The 20,714-nt window shown below is 38.0% G+C and overlaps 2 protein-coding genes across 5 annotated transcripts; one reads left to right on the forward strand and one right to left on the reverse strand.

Moving 5' to 3' along the window:
* Positions 1 to 735: 735 nt before the first annotated feature.
* LOC112565776 lies at positions 736 to 10,991 on the forward strand. The gene is made up of 9 exons (XM_025241531.1): positions 736 to 883; positions 2,857 to 2,931; positions 3,670 to 3,821; positions 4,121 to 4,273; positions 4,563 to 4,820; positions 5,124 to 5,245; positions 5,473 to 5,569; positions 9,648 to 9,812; positions 10,592 to 10,991. The coding sequence occupies exons 2-9, from the start codon at positions 2,867 to 2,869 to the stop codon at positions 10,792 to 10,794; spliced, it is 1,215 nt and encodes a 404-aa protein (XP_025097316.1). The 5' UTR covers positions 736 to 883; positions 2,857 to 2,866; the 3' UTR covers positions 10,795 to 10,991.
* A 70-nt stretch (positions 10,992 to 11,061) lies between these two features.
* On the reverse strand, positions 11,062 to 18,445 carry LOC112565772. Of its 4 annotated transcripts, none has more exons than XM_025241525.1 (6): positions 17,928 to 18,445; positions 17,004 to 17,126; positions 15,032 to 16,334; positions 13,972 to 14,279; positions 13,741 to 13,783; positions 11,062 to 13,186 (listed from the first exon to the last, which is right to left on the reverse strand). In XM_025241525.1, the coding sequence occupies exons 1-6, from the start codon at positions 18,060 to 18,062 to the stop codon at positions 13,101 to 13,103; spliced, it is 1,998 nt and encodes a 665-aa protein (XP_025097310.1). In that variant the 5' UTR covers positions 18,063 to 18,445; the 3' UTR covers positions 11,062 to 13,100. The 4 variants fall into 4 exon arrangements, with proteins under 4 accessions (XP_025097310.1, XP_025097312.1, XP_025097311.1 ...); XM_025241527.1 differs by having other exon boundaries at positions 17,004 to 17,137; positions 17,928 to 18,064; XM_025241526.1 differs by lacking the exon at positions 13,741 to 13,783 and having other exon boundaries at positions 17,928 to 18,444.
* Positions 18,446 to 20,714: the final 2,269 nt, after the last annotated feature.

Here is a 20,714-nt window from a genome sequence, read left to right on the forward strand (position 1 = left end):
TATTTTCAACACATCTCCTACTCTGATAACAATATAAATAAAGAGAGTAAATAAGATGTGTACACAAACAATGTTTGTAAATACCTAATAGATGTCATACTAAGCTGCCTTACAGTTTGTGTTTTACACCTGAGATACCTGGCTGCACAACATAATAGCCACTGTGGAAACGAGAGAAGTAAGGATGAGTTTCATGAGATGTTTCTAGGTCCTCACCCACAGCTGGCTCGTATACTTAAACTGTACCCTGTCTTTCTGTGTTTGTGTGTGTGAGAGAGAGAGAATAACTGAGGGAGGAAATGTGTTTTTATACATGTGTGTGCGTGCTTCTCTCTCTATATATATATATGTGTGTGTCCGTACCTTGCGTGTTGAGGGGGTGTAAGACGTGTATTCAAGATCATGTTTGAGTGTCTGTGTCAAGGCTTCATAACATGTGTTTGTTTGTTTGTTTGTTTGTTTGTTTGTTTGTTTGTTTGTTTGTTTGTTTGTTTGTTTGTTTGTTTGTGTGATTTAGTGGTCAGTACGTGGAAAACGGAATTCACTCCGGTATTTTCTGTAGGTAGGTTGCCCAGTACATTGTGTACTGTTTTCACTGTCGTCCACGTCTGTTGACACCTGGCCCGCTGGCTGACCTCACTGACTTGTTGACACGTGAATTTCATGCACTGGAGCCTCCTGTACTTCATGTATGTGTGGGGGGAGGGGCTTGCATGCTTATGTTGTGAACATCGCTGCTGTCGTTGGTTCTTCACTCTCTCCTGGTGTATCTCCCTCTCCACACGTGCAGACTGCCAGCAGTTGTCAACCTCTCCTCGTCTCAGACGCTGCTTTCCTCGGGACATCCTGCCACTAACAGCATTCTTATAGAGACCATCTCTGGGTGAGTTATTTTAATCATGATGTGTTTAACATGCAGGTTAATTATTTTACTCACATTGTTTTGATGTAAATGTCAGTTATTTTAGTAACTGTCTCTTCGATCTCAAGGTGAATTTACTTAGTCCCCGGGTTTTATCTGAAGAGGATTTATTTTAGAGACTCTATCGTCGACCTAAAGATATTTTCATTTCATGTTTTACCTATCGGTGAGATATTTAAATCACTGTGTGTTTAAAGTAAAGTTATTTCTCTCACGAAGCTTCTCCCATAATAAAAAATACCTTACACCATTTTTTCCAAAAAAATACTAATTAAATTTTTTCAACACCTAGTCTAATAACAAATTTTCACTGCACTGATTACAGGCTCCATTATTTTCTTGTCATATTCTGTATAATTTTATCATATACTTATCATTAATCTTACACTGCTTGTGTTTCATTATTCCTATCAAGACGTTCTTCCTCCAAGAAACAGACTTAAACTTAACAAATGCAGTTTCATGTACAAAATACTGACTGGTAAACACTATCATAGACTCTCTTTACTATTTTCCTCCAAGAACGCTAGAACTTCTCCAAAACTTACTTTTTCAATTTCTAGACTAGACCTTTTTAAATACAGTTTGAAATACTCTGGATAGCCTTCCTCTCCATCTTAGGCAATTGAACTTCATGAAATTCTACCTAAGCACATTCAAGACAATTAGATGAGGCCTCTAGAGATACCTCCTAACTCTAGGAAATCTTGTAAACATGTTTTTTTTTCTTAACCACTGCTTTTGTACATTTTCAGCTTCCACTTACCTTACCTTATTCTCATAGTACTTATAACTATTTCAATTAGTTAGTTCTTTACCCACAAAGGGCGAGGTTAAATGGAAAATGCATTTTCTTACTTACTTTACCTGTCATTAATAAGAAATTACCATTGTCATTGTCATTTAATTGGTTGCTTTCTGACCACTTGGTTAATATTTTATTTAGAATGCATGTAAAGGCTTTTCCTAATGTAGTAGTAAGAGAGATATCTCTTTAGTTACCTGACTGGTTGCTGTCACCCTTTTTTGTATAGTGGGATAATAACAGATTTAGTTGATGTGTTGGGTCAAAGAATTGAGCAGCTTGACAAGGGAGTACTAACAGGGGATGCAGCTTTTAATACATTATTGACAATGCTATCTGGGCTTGCTGATTAACATTTTTAAGTAACTAATTGCCTCTTTGACCTTTTCTGTTATCTGATTGTCCACAGGTTGGACATACATGTGCATTTGACTACTGGTACTTTCACAAGGTTATCTTGACCATCCACATCCATCACCCCTTTATTTAGTATTGTTTGGAAGTGCTTTACAAACCAACTTCACTGATTTGGTCCATTACAGGCTGTATCTCTTTATCACCTCCCAGAACTCCTTTGGTTTGTTGACTGCATTTTCTAGAGTCTTGATTTTTAATTGATTGTAGTTTTGTTTCTTTACTGTTAGTATATTTCTACCAGCTTTTCTTTCTCTGCCTTAAGCTGTTCTGTCTTCCTGTATTTTCTTCTTTCTACACTTTCTTAGACACTACTAGTCACTTTTTGTTTTTACACGCTTTATGAAATAATGTATCAAAGGGAGAAGCATACTTATTGTGTTGTAACAAGTTATATTACTAACCGTTTCTCTTATTTCTCTTATTCTCTTTCCTATATACCTTTGTTAATTACTAATTGTTGTCACCTTTGACACTGTGTCTTTTGTACTTTATGTGTTCATGCATGCCAGACACACTCACCTAGTTTTAGTCTTAAGCTTGGAGTGATTGCTTTTATTTGTGCATGTTTCTACGAATGATATTTGCCAATTATTTAATTATGAATGTTTTTAATTTTAAGTAGTAAGTATTTTGCTGATTTTAATTAATATTATAAAGAAATATTAAACGAGAAAGACTAATGAAACTTCTCGTTGTTGCATGTGCTTTATAGGTGGATACCAATGCTGCGATTCTTTTTATTTATCCTCTCCCTGTCTCCTGGTCTCCTGGCAAACGATGCAGGAAGGTAAAACGTGTTGACTCTTCTTGACTTTTGGCTTACAATATATATCGGCATCCCGGTCATCTAGATGTCTGCTTTACCGTGCTAGTCTCCATTGTGTGTGTGTGTGTGTTCAAACTGTCTGTATGTCTGATGGTAAGATCTTTGTTAGTGACTGGTATCAGTAGCATGCAAAGTGTAGGCTGCAAATCAGGTTTCCTGATGGAAAGTGAAGTGTGACAGCCTTGGAGGGTTTCATGCATGATGGACTCCAAGAAAAAAACTTAAAACACACACACACACGTCTGATATGGGTCACCTTTGGCATAAAGAATACTGTCGTTTAAAACTATTCTTTATTTTGTTATCCTATAGTACTGATTTCCTTGAGCTTGTTATTTATTGCCTTTATAACTGGAACTCAACCTTTTTGATGCAGTTAAGGTTAATTGACTCATCGCCAAGCTAATGACTCCTGACAAGCTCATAAACAAATACAGAAGTAAACCAGCTATGTCCTATACAATATCAATACAGCATAAGGTCTTTTATTGTAAAAGAGGAGTTAAAATCCCTTTATTGTAAAAGGAACATATAGCACTAATGAGACACCAATTTAAGAACTCTATGGTCTAAAAATTCATAAGCTATATGTTTTACAATAAGGGATCTGAGGAAGTGCTAAAGGGTGTTAAAGTAAAAACAAAAATAAATATTTTATAACATTGAATTATTAATAATTTTCAAACGTACAAAATCCAGATGCCAAGGCGAAGTCTGCATGCGAACCAAGTGGCACAATATAAGCTGCACGACAGACGACGATTGCGATCAACCATTCACCGTGTGCTACAAACACCAGTGTAGATGTGAAGCTGGATTATTCTACACAACACATGATACGTGCACTAGCTGTGAGTAGAAAATGCTTCTGTGTGGTATGCTTCACTCCAAGAAACTCGACTTTGTTCTCAACTTGTTACAGTTAGGGACGGAAGATCTTTTATATGATTTTCGCATTCTTAAAGGAATAAATTGTCAAACAATATAGCCGCATTTAGACAGACTGAATAAAAGGAAGTAAGAATGAATGAAAACACGTGGACCGAAACAAAATTATAAATTCATTCGCTTGTGCATGGATATTGTTCGAAATAAATTGTAATAAATAAATAAATTGTAAATAATTGCTTACCACAGTTGTTTATATTAGCATGCAGCACAGACGAGTTGCAGAACAACTTTACAGAGTATCCAGACAGTGGTATAGGTGGAGACCACCTTGCTAGCTCGGATGGAGTCAGTCTGCAAGACTGCAAGGACAGGTGCCTGGCTGACAAACGTTGCCTCACCTTTGATTTCGAAGGTCTGTATGGGGGTGGGTGGGTGGGGGGAAAGCCTTAAAACATCGGTATACGAAAATGATCTTAGAGATGAAAGGTTACTGTATACTCTAGAACTCCTAAAGTCTGCCTCACGTGTCCTGCGCTGTGTTTCTATTAATACCACACTTTATCAAGAACATCACCGGAAACCCGTAAAAATGTGAATAATTTTTTGGAAAATATATCGATAACTTCGTTCACTCTTCTTTGTTCAAAATGTTTTGCGTCATGTTCAGTTATGTCTCTGTCTCTCTCTACGTCCCGTGCCAGCCAATGGAGGTCTCTGTCGGCTTCATAATGTCACCGCCTTTGAGTCTCACTCACACTGGCATCCTAGCACGAGTAAAGGCTGGACCCACTACCAGAGATCCTGCAAGTCCACTTTTGCCTCACAGGACAACTGGCACAACTTACTGTGCAACAGCAAGATGGACTGTCCTGGTCCAAACAACGACTGCTTGTCAGGACGATGCATGTGTAATTTCGGCTTCAAGTTCGATGAAAACCAGAAGGACTGTCGTGTGACAAGTAAGTGAGAAGTAGTAGAATTATGAGTAGTACTCAGCTTTTCTTCAAACGTTGTATAAGGTCGGTTTATCTGTTTATCAGCAAGTAGGACTATCTTGTATGAGAGCAGTCTGAACTGTGTGCTGCATGACATATAAACAGTTTGCCCGAGGGACTTACCTTGACTGTTGTATGATTACCTATGAAAGATGTGATAATTATTACCGTACTTAGACTCGATTGTTTCCGTCATTGTATGAAGTTCCACTGCGCCTTTCTATAACAATTCCTTACGAGCGGAGCGATTTGTTTGTGTCAAAATAGGGTCATGTCGAGGCTGGCAGGGAGCGGAAAGCAAGAGTGGTGTGTACCATATTCACCTGCCATACAACAAGGGACATCGGGTAGTGTGGTGCGACATGGAGTCTGGCGGCGGCGGTTGGCTGGTACGTGTGGTCGTGTTTGTCAGTGTGTATAACTCAGGTAGCATCTCTCCTCCACACATACTTACAGCTCATAGTATCAACGAATAATTTTTCTTTGATATCCTTCGACATTTTTCAATTATGACTCATCCTTTGTCGACTCATTAAACTGTGATTAGTGTGGAATCCTGTCGAGCATGCTGCGCTTTGGTACCATAGTAACGACCCTTGAACTTGTGTGACGTCAGGTGTTCCAGAGACGTCGTGACTTCTCGGTTGACTTCGACCGGAACTGGACAGAGTATGAGCAAGGTTTTGGTGATATACATGGAGATTTTTGGCTGGGTAAGATTGTTGGACATATCTCTTTCATTATCTTACATTACTTCCTCCTTCTGCATAATTGAAACATTTCCTTTTACATTCAAAGTTAGTTTGTAATAAGACATTCTGTTTTATTGTGATGATCTGTGATGTTTACTGGTTAATACAAAGGTTGCTGTTTCTGTTGTTTTGGTATATTTGTGTTCTACGATGTATATTGGTCACTATTTTGTGTACTATTTCCATAGCATGCTTTGTTTGTTGTGATAATGATAGTCCTAGTAAGGGAATAAATGGTCGGCTGATGATCATGTCTTGTCTGAGTTACCAAAGTCTTAAAAAGAAAGAAGCACGAAGGTTGAGAGGAAATACATCCCTGGGCTGGTGTGCACAAGCGAACTTAAACATGAACTTAAGCTTAAGTTGGCTGACTCAACTTTAAGTAAAGTAATTCGGTGTGCACAAGACAACTCAAGTCCGCTAAGTACACAATTTCTTACTCAACTTTAAGACTGCCCTCCCCCTGGTATAAACCCTTACTTAGCCGAGTCGGGCGACTTAAGTTAGCACATTTCTGATTTCTTCGTGTGAAGAGTGACAGAAGATGGCAGCGAGACGACTGTGTTTTAAAATGATGATAAGAAGACATTTGATGAGGGAACGTGTGTTTCGTGACAGACACAATCCTTTTGACCTGTATGATCCGTGATGTAGCCCTAGTTGCTGGCACGGCATAAAACACAAACACTTTGACCTGTATGACGACGTTGAACTCTACGCTCGATTCCGCTTTCGGCGAGTCGATATCATGTACCTGTGCGATTTAATACAGGACATCGACCACCCTGGCTTTTAAATTTGACCATTTTTTTAAATTTTGGGCCCATTCCCGTTTTTGCTCTCCACGAGCACTGATGGCAACTGCTATGTCTTTCCACAGCTGATTTTTTTTCTTCGCGGTCATTACATAAACAAAACATAACAAAAACTACCGCACACATCAATTTACATAAATAGATCAACAAACATATCTCTGACAATCTACACAAATCTTTCCTCCATCTCATCATGCCCTACCCTATGAAAGGACCAGCTGACGCTAGTAACAGTATAGGTTGTAGTGGTTTGTCTTTTAGTTGTAGCCTACACAAATACCGATAGCTTTCAACATACATCAATAAATAACACATATTTCAGGCAGTTCGCACATTTCAACTGTACACTGAACTTATACTTATCTACACATTTATGACATTAGCTACATCTGAGGCATAGCTCACCCATATATTATCTTCACATATACAAATACCAAATCAGGGAAGGAAAACATGTCTATTCACACACATTTTCAAGTAGGTATAGGGTATCCAGACTACGAGGAGACATAAGGGATACATGATTATTTACAGATACATAACAATATATGTATAAATAACTAACAAGCAATATTTTACAATATACCAACATAAAAAACAAACATACACATAAATTAACAAACATTTTAAGAATACATCCATCTGCCCAGAGAATCCACACAAATAAAGCAATCATCATAGAATGCACCTTGGAGCCCATGTGTCATAGGATGACAGCACAATATTAATGTATATCAAGACATATGTAGTTTTTGATAATCAAGATCAGATAAATGTATATAATCAGTATTTAGTTTAGTTAACAAGTTGTTCACAGGATAGCCAGTGTTTAGCAAACTTTTCTTTGGTTAATTCTAAACATGCATTAAATTTTTCAATTCAATATCTGTGTTTCAATATTTGGATATAGGGTTCTAACTGGGGGATAACTTTTTTAAATATACAAGAATATATGTGTGCTTTTGCCAGCAATAAAATTAAATCAAATGGAACATCTGTCTCAAAGTTATTATTGCATCCAAATAAAATCAAATGTTCACTAAAAGTTATCTTAGGAGCATTTGTACATTTGTCTAATATACAATTTTGTAAGTTTTTCCAAAAAAAATTAACAAATTTACACTTCCAAAAAAATATGCTGAATATTTTCTTTATCATCTCTGCAAAGGCTGCAGACATAATCCTCTTCTATTCCCATGTGGAATAATATTACTCTTGTCGCCCAGATTCTATGTAACACTCTGATTTGAAGCCGTTATAATTTAATATCTTTTATATTAGCCATTGCTTTAAATATAACATGCCAATCAACATTTCTATTTATCCTTTTATCCCAGTGAAAGCAACAGTTTGGTATACATGCGTTAGATAATATTTTATAATAATATGGTCTTGCTCCTTTCTGTATTGTTCGAATTATTCTTAGAGTTTTGTTTGTGTCATATGTAGAAGGAGATAAATCTGTTTTATTCCTTCTATTTAAGTTTATGTATGTTTTTATGGCCTTTATGCAACCATTAAAAGAGACAAAGTCAATGTTAACATCATATTTATTTTTAACAGCTTGATATGATAGAAAGTTTCCTCTTTCATCTGTCAAGTGTTTAATTGAGTATACATCTTTCTCCATCCATCTTCTATATAGAATTGGCTTATTCCCAATTGTTATTCTATCGTTACAAAAGATAGGTTCTGACAAAATTTCATGTTTATCACACACTATATTCTCTCCAAAAATCCTGTATGCTTTTAGTATATCCATCCAGAAGCTTTTTGCATTAATATACATGTAGTGGCAAACTGCAGGGCCCAGTTTGTCCAAATAACCTATTATTTTATGTGTAGACAGAAGATTTTTTTCCAGTTGTGGTTACTTTTCTTTATTTTCTGCAGCCATGATAATTTTAACGCATTCATATAAGTTTTAACATCAGGTATGCCCATGCCTCCAGCCTGGATATTTTTGTATTAATTATATCATTTTTTTCCATTCCATACAAACCTAAAGATAGATTTCTGTATGTCATTTATAACAAAGTCTGGAGGGTTAGGTAGTAGTAACCAAAGGTGTACTAGTTTTGATAAAATTAAGGACTTAAGTATTGCTACTACTCTCCCTAATGGAGTTAATTAACTGTCTCTTTAATCATATTTTGTACAACATTCTTATTTTAGCAAGCTTGCTATCGTAGTTTAATTTTATACAGTCTTTAACGTACGGTCTTTCTTTTTGGTAATTGTTTCCATTTTTTCAGGCAAATACCTCAATCTCAAAAGATAGTATCGTGGTTGAAAAGACTGAACAAGACCAAACATAAAAGCGTAACACACGAACAAAGCGATTGTTGATTGGCTGTTTGTCTATAAATAGCCAGTGACGCGAGAGAATTCCCGGGCAATTCCGAAAAGGACGAGAGGTCACTGTCTTGACCCATTTCTTAACTAAGCAAGCAGTTGAGTCCGCTTGTGCACACCGATGAGAATTCTCGCCAGCAGCGAACTCAGCTGAGTAAAGTTTGCGGTTAAGTCGGCCAATTTAAGTAAGAAATTTAAGTTCGCTTGTGCACATCAGCCCAGGGGCATATCATGTGGTTTTTTTTTGTTTTGTTTTGTTTTTTTTCTTTTTGTTTTTTTTTTTTGTTTTTTTTTTTGTTTTCTGTAGGATTATCTGGTTGCATAGTGTGGATAGGTTCCGAACTTTATCAATGCACAGTAGCTAAAACATTTCGTGCAGTTGTATTACAGTCTATAATTTTGTTCTGTTGTGAATAAAGATACAGGGTGTAAAAATGTCCTTCAACCAATCTATTTATCTATATTTGTCTACATCTACCTTGTGAAAATGGTCCTATAACCACCTGTGTATATGTGTCATAATTATAGTTTCATACCATTTTAAAGATATATCGTTTTGTGTGTTAATACAACTCTATTTATCTAAGTTGTGTCTGTGTGTCTGTCTCTGTATTGACACCTTACCACCCTAGTCTGTGCTGCTTTTGTTATTTTTGATGTGCAGCGCATTGACCTCGTACTTACATGGAAAATACGTTTTATTATTGGTAGTAATAACACAACAACGCTAACAAATCATTAAGTTTGTGACTTACCTTTTTCATCATCTAAAGTCTAAGAATAATGTCAACATTTTTATAACATCATAGTACAGCGACACTTCTGTGGTTCTTGAGAACTCTTGAGATCATTGCCATGTCTTCTTTCAGGCTTGTCCACCCTTCACATAATGACACGATGTCAAGATGTGAGGTTGAGAGTGGACATCATGGATATAAGGGGTAGGCGTTACTGGGCTGAGTACTCTGTATTCCAGGTGTTAGGTCCTGACACAAGCTACAGACTTTTCTTGCTCGAGTACTCGGGTGACGCAGGTACGTACATGACCGCTGGAGAGTAAGAAAGAGTGAGATCCAGGTTAGTTGGCAGACTGTCTGTCTGGCACGAAGGTTGAGAGGAAATACATCCCTGGGGCATATCATGTGGTTTGTTTTCGTTTTGTTTTGTTTTTTGTTTTGTCTTTTATTTTTTGTTTTGTTTAATGTAATGTAATGGTTAGGGGCTTTCCGAGTGTTTTTCCTTGTCTGGGATGTTTGTTTGGTTTTTTTGTTTGTTTGTTTTTCCATTCTTAGGAGCTTCTGATCGTTTTCTTCAGGGCTGTTTTGTAAAGTACTGACCAGACGTGTGTAAAGATTAATTTCATTATGTAAACTCATGTTTAGTGAGTTTTAGTCATTGTGTTATTTTTAATCTGTCTTGAGTCTGTCAGGTTTGGACTGGATGAAAATTATTAATTGTGAAATGTGATCTGCCTCGACGAAAAGAGTCAAATTTGAAATTTAAGATTTTACAAATTTGATATTTTCGAAATGTACAGGGTTTAGCCTCTGTCGGGTCGCCAGCTCCCTTTCGGGTTTGACTGTAGTTCGTCATAAGTCAAGTCATAAGTTGGGTTAAGCATCATTAGAAATTTTTAAAAAAAACTCGTTTTATATTTGTGTTGCGTGGTCTTTGGCTTTGTTATGATGAACAACACAGAAATAACACATTTAATAATAAAAGTTTCTACATATGTTTTGTAATGATAATTTATTTGTTCTTAAGACTTTTTTGTGTCTAATATATATAAGTGTGTGTGTTTGTGTGTTTACAGGAGATTGGATGGCATCTAACAACGGGAAAGAGTTTGTAACCTATGACCGGAATAAGTACGGGTGTGCCAACTGTTTCGACGGCGCCTGGTGGTACCCGAGTGGCTGTGGCGCTACTCACCTCAACGGCGTGTATGTATTTGGCAATCAGTGGAATAGAATCTACCCACTGGCGTTGTCGGAGATGAAGCTGAAGGCAAAGTAACACCATCTTGTCTCCTGTACTCACTGCTGACACCGCCAGTCACTACATGTTCCACTGATGATGTGAGCTCAGTGTAGAACCTAGTGCAGACTATTGTACTTTAATTCTTTACTTTGATTGTATTGACTGGTGATTCTAATATACATGTGTTGTATTATTTCTTTCAGATTTGGATGTGCTTGGATAAACTGAGTTGAGTCGGTGTGAAAAAGATAACAATCATCTGACAGTTTCATTTTCAAAATTATGCAAAAACACGGACACTGATCACATCAAACACTGCTGTTTATTATTTCATCACTGACGATAACTGTACATGACTCAGATTGTTACATTAATTGTTTGGTATTAAAAAGGGTTGAAGTTTATTTTGTATTATGTTGTGAAACTTTACCGTATCCTTGAGTTTGCAATATTTAAGCGAAAATTGACATTTTCACAAACTTGTGAGTGAAGCATACTTTTCGTAAAAACAAATACAACTATGGCGCAGAATGAACAGATATATTTATAAAACCAATTACATTTATAAATAATATTGTTCGTATTTGCCCATTTGACTAAATGTCATAACATCACTATGTACTCAATATTACTTCCCATTTAAACTAATGATAATGGTAGTTGATAGATCACATCTATTACTTAACTGTATGAAACAAATAATTTTAATATTTGTTCTACACTGAAGATCTTTAACAGCAACGCCCTAGCAAAATGGCAACACACACCTGGCGATACCTGTGTATTCTCTGTCTGTCTGTCTGTCTGTCTGTCTGTCTGTCTGTCTGTCTGTCTGTCTGTCTGTCTGTCTGTCTCTCTGTCTGTCTGTCTGTCTGTCTGTCTGTCTGTCTGTCTGTCTGTCTGTCTGTCGTGACTCACTTTTTCCATAGCAACCCAGATGGTGAAGTGACACGAGCTGAAGTCTCTGGAGCTCGTCAAGTGGCTCGAAAACAATGCTTCAAAGATTTCTACCCCGGGTGACAAACACGATCAAGAGCTCGCTCGGCGTACGACACAATAGAGATCACTAATGTGTCCTAATGCAACAAGTATAACAACGTAAAATAATAAAGGTATTAAAATGAAACGAGCAAACCTAAGAGTTTTTAATTTTAAGTGTGACAAAATAATTGCATTACTTTCGACACGTTTAAAATTGCACATTTAGTAGAAAGAAGCGTGTCTAAATTAATTAATAAATGGGGATAGAATCTAGCGAGAAAACTTCTGATTAATTTGTATTTAAATGATTAATGATAACAGCACCAGTGATCCATTATTTCTGCACCGCCTAAGTGAGAGGCACGCCCAGATAGACACATCACCAATAACCACCACTACAGCCTCACTGAAAGCAAGAATTTATATTTAACAAGGGGATCCACATACAAATATCCTTCATAGTGAGAAATCACCGCTGGTTAGAAGCACTTTTTTCTAGAAACGAGCTAAATGACAACAAATTGTGAAAACAAGATGGCATTCTAAAGCACAAAAAGAGTGAAAATGAAACTGTAATACTCTGAGTAGCTAAACTCATAGCTAAGTAACTCACAGCATATTTACCTCCGCTGTTAAAGTTAAAATGCTTAAAGTCTTTTTTTTTTTTTTTTTGAAATGCAAACCCGTTGTTATAAATACCATAGTAATAACCAGTAAGACATTCAAAGCGTTTGGATGTGAAATAAAACTGACTAAAAATGATTGTTTACAAATTTTATTTCAAACTTTAAATTAATGAATGATTCTGCTCTTGAACAGATGGTTTAATTGTCGCGGGACTTGCTCTCACAGACACGCTCACAGTCACACAGTGTCTCACACGCGAGCAATCGCTCCTCAGTGAACACACACACACGTAGGGACAATACAAAAGCATATATTTAGCAGTGGTAAAGAGAAAAGAATGTTGCCGACAAACTCAACAGGGGAAAATAAAAGGTAAAGTAACCAATTAGGTAATGAAAACTCCACCGCAAATAAAGAATAATGTAAACTAAGAGAAAATAATTTACGCGAGCTTAGAAAAGAAAGAGAAAGAAGCAATCCCACTGTGTACAGTAAATCAACATCAAAAGAAAAATGCAAAAGTGAAACAGGTTAAAAAACGTTTTTTTTTAATAATTCTTCACGTTTACTAAATAACTCATTCAATGTATAATACAATTACTAAATTCAAAAGATACTTGGATATTGCTGTTCCCTTTGATTATTACAAAAAAAAAAAAAACTTTTATTGATATCGGTAGTAAATACAGCAGTACAATAAATTTCCACAAATATAAATTTTAATCAACTTATATTCACATTTGAGTACAAAAGTATATTAGACAGCACATGTCGACAGCACTTGTATCGTCTTGAGGGACTGTACTGGGTGTGCAAAAGACTGTGTAAAATACATATAAAATCGTAAAGACAATAGTCGTAACACCTAAAATAGGATATATAATGATATAAGGATAAAAACTGGAAGTACAATTTATATCTCATTTAACACTCTACTTCAGAAAGCTAAGTAAATATTGAAATGGTCCGGTTTGTTCTCACTATCACCGGTGTGTAAGGCATGTGATCACCTTAAGGTGGAAGCACACTTGATCAATAAGTAAAATCAGTATATCTGAAATTCATTAACCTGAATGATATTTTATTTTTTCGATTTAGAGTTTTATAACTTTATGAATAAAACCCAGTTCAATCGGTTACATACAATTTTAATTTCACAACACTTAACCACAACTCAGACGTCCTCACCCGATTCTAAAATATTGATTTATTGGTAAACACTAAATGGTTTTTATAAATGATCAAACTGCATCGATCTTGTTTCATGTTATAATTACACAGAACCGTTTATAATGGCATATATGTTTTGCTTTTCTGCTGATTGGTACAGCTAATAAGTAGATGGAAAAGGGGAAAAAAATCGGTAAATCTTACATGTCTGTTTTATCCAATGCCAACGACACCAATAACTGATAATCTGATGAATTAAAAAAAAAAGCATTAAATTTATTATCTTTCTAGTATTATTATTGTCGTTGTTTTGTTGAAACCGAGCAAAAATAGCAGCTCTGGTTACACGATATCAAAGTCTGGCTGCACTAGTACACCACAAAACGACGTTGATTTACTTTGCAAGTTAATCTTACACATCACGTACAACTTTACCTTCTGTCCTTTCATCAGTCTCTGAACTAGGTGCACAGTGTAGTTTATTCCATGATGCTGTTTTTCGAAAAACGATCCTGACATAGCAGCTGGAAAGCCGTCGACCATGATCTGCAGGTAAAAGCGCCAGGGTTTCTCAGCTACCATCGCTCTGGCCATGAAGAAGTAGATGCCTGTGACAGGGACGGTGAAAATGCCTGTTGTGTTGTCGTAGGCCTGCCCGACATTGCAGTGAACTTTACTCAAGATGACAGAGCCTGCCTTACTGTCTTCATGGAGGCTGGCGTTGAATGCCACCAAACTACTCGCTTTTTGAGGAAAAAAAGACAGTGTTAACGTAGCAAAAACATTTCTTCAATCACCATCACCATTATCATCATCGTCGTCGTCTTTTGAACTTCTTCTCGCCATCTGCTTAATCAAATTTCTTAATTGTTGATAATTCATCAATTTTCGGGCTCTAACAGTATATAAAAGGCGGAGCTCGACATTGATGAACTTTGTGTAGATAAAGAGTACTTCAAATATTACCTCTATGTTCAGTAAGATGCATCTTTGCAAAACAAAATGTATTCAACATGGCCACACGAAAGATTTTATACAGTAAAGTGTTAAAATGCGCTAATCGGTTATTAGAATGAGTTCTTCTGTCAAATAATTTCTGCTTTAACTTTGCAATTCTTTTCGGTCGAAATTCTTTCCTTAATCCTTATATCGGACCTAAATCAAGGGATTAAAACCAAACAAATATACGAGCATGCACACACACACACACACATACACAAATACACATATGTAAAATGGAATCAAGCACATACAATCCACATTCTTTGTTGCTAATTAACTCTATGTAACACCAATTCTCACAACCTGACGTGGTGTTCTTTGTTTGCCTCGGCAAGTATGCAACAGGAAGATGGAAAGAAGTAAAATTAGAAGTCCAAAATATGATTTTCTTAATAAAGGGTATGTTTCACTACAAGACACTTATTTTAGCGCATAAGATTTGTATCCTTATTCTAACTTGTGAAAAACCACAGCATGATAATTAATATCTCACCTTTAAAGGTTTTGAAATCTTTACTGAGTTCATCAGCGGCATCTTGGAGCTTCTTAGTTTCTGTTTTAATTAACAAAGATTCCTGCTGAGAACTGTCAACATCATTCTGTAGTTTAAGGTTAATTGCCTTGATTGCTTGAAGTTCGTGTTCCATATTAGTTATGTCCTTTTGGACATTTGAAATGTCTCCTCTATTTTTCTCGAAATTTAGTTGAAAAGTGTCCATGTTCTGCTGAATGCTGAGTAGTTTAAGGTTAATTGCCTTAATTGCTTGAAGTTCGTGTTTCATATTAGTTATGTCCTTTTGGAGAGTTGAAAAGTCTCCTCTAATTTCCTCAACATTTAGTTGAAAAGTGTCCATGTTGTCCTGCAGCCTGGAGTCGGCTTCTCTCAAAGAAACAACTTGTAATTGAAGATTAGAGTTTTCTCCCTTCAAAGCCTCCAGCTCTAAAACTGATGTTTGTTGCTTTTCAGAGCTGCTTCTAATTATTCCCAACGCTGCAATGTCACGTGTCAGTTTTGTCATGTCTGACTTCAGTGACGTAAGCGGTGTATCACTTACTTGCCTCTCTAGAGGCGTTGTCTCACTGCAGGTAACCGCTGATAACAAACTGCTGCTGTCCTCCCCTGTACATTGTGTGCCACTGGACACTGTGCCGATGTAGGCTTCTATGACCTGCATGTTGATGGCGCTGTCGTCAAACTGGTGCAGCAGTGTCTGTAGTTGTCTGCCCCTGCTGCACTGCTGCTTATACATCTGAACATCATCGTCAGTGAGTAAAGCTGTTTGCTCGTGACTCGGGACAGAAGTTAATTGGGATTTTGTTCCTCCCTGTGAGGACAGCTGCCAGATCCTACAGTACCAATCACGTGCAGTGATTATCTTTTGTTGAATCTGTTTACCCAGACTCTCAACTACTTCCGCCAGCACTCTATTGCTCCTTTCCTCCACCTGCGTCACTAGCGCCCTCACGGCGTCGGCCCGCCTGGTGATGACGTCAGCGACCGACTGTCTCTCCCGCTGCAACGTGTCCTCCTCCTCCCTCATCGTCACCAGCGCCTCCTCCAGCACCGTGAGCTGTTCCGCGATGGTACCCTCCTTTACAGGTTGAATGTTAATTTTAGAGACTTGCTGGTAATTAAAGGTTAGAGGTTGCACCTGGTGACTGGAGGCTAATTTGTTGTGGTACCGCTGGCAAGTGACACACATGTTGTCACCACACTCAGTACACGTGGACACGGCGTCCTCTCCTTTATCGCAAATGTCACAGGTAAATGTGTTTTTGATTAAGTAAAAATTAGTCTGAAACAGAAAATGACTGAGTAAAGCTAATAGTACAACAAGTTCTAAATTATAAAATGCGATACTGAGACACAAAAGTCTTTCTATTTGTAAAGCAATCAGAGTCACAAGTGGTGTTCCTAATAGATGCCATGTGTGTCCTTAAAGGTTCTCACGATAACCAGCTTTATAAGCTGACAGCAGCACTGAGAAATACCCAATTCACTCAAACACAACTGCAGTGGATGGCCTCACACTTTGGTATAGAAGGCAATGAGCAGGCTGACAGAATACAAAATTAGGAGCTGATGTAGGATGAAAACGCTCTCAGCCTGGCAGAGATGAAGAACATCATCGAGGATTTGCACAGACCACTCAAGCTACTGGACAGATACCATTATCTGTCTCTATCAGAACAGGTGATAATTTCTCGCCTCAGCAAGTTGACTAAAGCGGTGGATTCTTTGCAGGTGACTGCCAGATGCAAGCTGTCATTAAAAGTGTGATAAAAAAAAAATAGGTGAACGAGAACAACGACAACAAAAGTGAAGTATTTTCTCTGTGTATCAAGATAAGTTATTTGAAATCTGCTAATAGTTTTAGGAATATAAATTTCAGAGTGTCAACTGGTATTTATGATATTTAATATAAAATAGGATTCTATATTTTCTTAACACTACTGTTCCTCACCTGGAACTGGGTGACACCACCAGGTGGCACTATGATTACTGCTCTGCATGTTGGACAGGGAAAAGTCAAAGGTTTAGTTTCTTCTTTGTCCTCCTCGCCAACTGTTGTATCTGGTGACATTTCCTAGAACGACACTATAGATATATGTTGTCTTACATGTGAAACTAATACAACATTTAATTTAAAATAGTGCATACGCAGTTTAAATGACCATTTAATTGAGTTATGCAGTTAAGGTTTATTTGAAAATACAATATATTTAGAAATAATACGAAGTGTCTCTCTGGTTGCACACATGCGGAATCCTTTACAGCAATGGCGGTGTTAGGAATACGCGGGGCCTGGGTAATGGAGTACGTGTATTAATATCCCTATTGATATGATGCCGGAAGCACAGATTTATACAAAGTTAGATAGGCTGGATCAATTTCGCGAAATAACGCACGAATTTAGTGTTTTAATTGTTCGAAACCTTTCCCACCGTTTATGACAGTAGCGGTTTTTTCTTAAAGCGAAATAATATGGTGACGGTAACTTAATAAACTGCTTGTTATTTTTGTCGGGTTTAACGTGAAGACATGGGTTCAATAATTTTCTTAATAAGGACTTAGAAGTGTTTTCTCAACATCAATTTTTTTGTCACAACTTGTTTAACACAGCTAGCAATAAGTCATAAAGATGACCCCGGGACTGAAGCATGGGACCCCTTCGAAATCGGGGCGTGGGGCAGCCGCTCCATTTGCTAACCCCAAAAGCCGCTGCTTCACAGTCAAAATATCACAGGTATGTGTCAGAACATGTGTATACTTACCCAGCATTTGATGCCTAAACCTTGTCCCATTCTAGTCAGTCAGTGTCTCTTTGTGTGCGACTGTGTATATGCGTGTATAAAGGAGTTGGAGAATGTAGACTATGTGTACTCACCATGTGATGTTTCTCCAGATCTTTCAAACAAGGGAGGCAAAGTGTGTGAAAACAAGGCAGCAGTTTAGGGTTGCGACCCTTGTACGGCTCCAGACACACGCTACAGACATCATCAGGTACATTGCTACTTGCCATCGTCGTTGTCGTGGTGCTGTCGCTGATGGTGGTGAGTGAAAACAAGACACAGCGACTACACGACAGTCTTTTCACAATGGCGTCCTGTCCTTGCCTCGTCAACACCACACACGTCTGCTCTCTCCTCTCACGGTTGTCGAGGGTTCACCCTGTGGCCGGTACAGCAGAGTGCTGGTTAAATGCAGACACTTTTTGTATGAAGACAATCATAAACCTCTTGCCTGGTGTTCTATTCCGTGGCTCTGTCAGCTACTGAATGCAGTGCTCTGGTGTGTGCTCATACACAGCGAATATTTGTTTTTAGAGCAACAAAGTGAAAACGAAAGTAAAGATTATTTTCCAGAAATGCAGACACACACGTCACCGAGGACGCAGCATTTCGCAATCAGGTTGTTTACTCCGGTCGTACAATATAAATATGTTGACAAGGGGGGAGGGAATGAAGGGGAAGGGGTGTTGTTTAGACCGGCAAAGGCCCCGCGCGAGAAAGATAGTTGTACACAGGGCCATGTGAAAGCACGTTTAATTGACCTCATCTGCTCGCGTAAAGCCACCGACAGGACATTTCACCTTCTGACAGTCTCCTTCTTAGCGCGTCTGGCTGTCATGTTGAGAGAGCAGAAGTGGGACACCAACACTATAGCCCTAATATATACTATATACTAATCACATGCCTCTCCCTAAAATCTCTGAACAAAACATGTCATTCCAAACAAAAATGCGCCGCAATGGAGCCATTACATTCTTGAACTAACAGAGGTGATCTAGTTCTAGCACACGTATCACTCTATCAAACTGACCAGCATAAAATAATCCCTAACACACACACACACGTTTTCTCGCTTTCACGGACACTTCCTTCAGTAGATATAGGCCATAGAAACTTAATCTGTAAATGTCAGCATCCAAAACTAATCCGTTAATTATCCGCTACGATTCACACTTGCGATCAACGAGCGCTGATGACAGTGTACTACGTCACGTTAACAGTGTACTACGTAACACTAGTACACCATTCACAACATTGCCAGCAGTCAACACCAATCAGAGTCCTGGACTGCTGGCAGACGATTTCTTTACAGTTAACTACTAAAACGAGGCATTAAACGACATAGCTTCCAGTTTTTTTCACATTCTTTGTAACGGCTCACCGAGACTAACAGCGGATCACTTCGCAAGATGCTAAGAGTGAGTCTCGGCATACAGACAGCGATCCATCAATACACGTCCATGATCAGAGAGAGAGAGAATGAGCAACAGTTGGGATTATTTGCACGCTGACAGTCTGCGTTTCTCGTGGTTCTGACAAACTGCTTCTTTTGCTCGAGGAATACAGACTTTCAACATCTGATTATACGGAACTGTCACTATGATTGGTGTTGGTGGCGGGCAATGTTGTGAATGATGTACCCACGTGACGTTTCCAATGTCCACAAAAATGGCTTACATGCCTGTGACTGTGTTTAAACATCCGAACAGCGGGACAGAGGCATGATGAAGAAAAGTCGTGTAAATGGTTCCGTCATACATCTGTCAATATTTCCATGCTATTAACTTTACTTTGTTCAAGAAGAGCACACCGCATTGTAGCAAAAGTTAGTCGAAGAATCGGATGTCAACTACAATGATGCTGTCCTGTGCTTCAGTCACTACATCGTTGCGAAGTGTAAGGCGCTGATATAAAACTGAGTTCTGTTCTTCAAACGATCTTTATTTATGCTGAATACACGTACGACGTATGATGAAAAAGGCGGTCTCAATGCGCCTTACAAGATAAAAGGAATCGTTGAAAATTATGCCATCTAATGGAGAAAAACATCGCATTTAGTCAAACAGACATAAAGACATGCACAGTGAACATGTGAACGTACATTTCAACTTACTGTAATTCACCCTGAAATCAAACACTCACGCAGGTAAACAATAAAACTCACTGTGTTATACGGAAGCCTTATGCACGACAAGGACATTTTCTACAATTAAATTCTAAACTGAAAATATTGTCACGTCCACAGCTAAAGATCGCATCAGTCATTAAAAAAAGCTTGTGTGCAAGAACTTAGAAGGAACTTATGTAAAGCAGATAGTCGTATGTGACCTGAAACAGCAAAGGAAGGACAGCGATGGGATACCGCCAATGCACCTTTGTTTGTCATCCGATGCGACAAATAAGTCTGGCGTGAGGACAGAGAGATCAGAGGCAAGTGTTTGTCACGACTAACCAGCATCACGATGAGAGAAACACTCTAGTTTTACTCAGCTTCCCACCTTTTCCTAAGCTAGAGCTAATGAGTTTCGCTCAACATCACCAATGTTCAGTATCCCCTCCATGTTTCTGTATACTTGTTAGCGAATGTCGGGCTTCTGTATTGTCTGTAAACACCGCCATCTCCTTACATCATCAAACTTCTGCTTGGCCTCGTTTCTGTGCTTGTCTGTCTGGACATGAAATGTGCCACCAGCCAATATCCCTTTAAAGTTATTATGGTATTGATTACCAAGAGGCTGACTGATCAAACTGTCTGTCAAAGGAACAATGATAAACTAAATGCACGTGTGTGTGTGTGTGAGTGTTAGAGAAAGAGAGAGAGAGGATGATCAGCGTGTTGTCGCCGAAGCTTAGCAACGTGTAAACAACTCGTTTTCTTTCTT

Source organism: Pomacea canaliculata, linkage group LG6 (assembly GCF_003073045.1).
Source record: "Pomacea canaliculata isolate SZHN2017 linkage group LG6, ASM307304v1, whole genome shotgun sequence".
Lineage (NCBI taxonomy): Eukaryota > Metazoa > Mollusca > Gastropoda > Architaenioglossa > Ampullariidae > Pomacea > Pomacea canaliculata.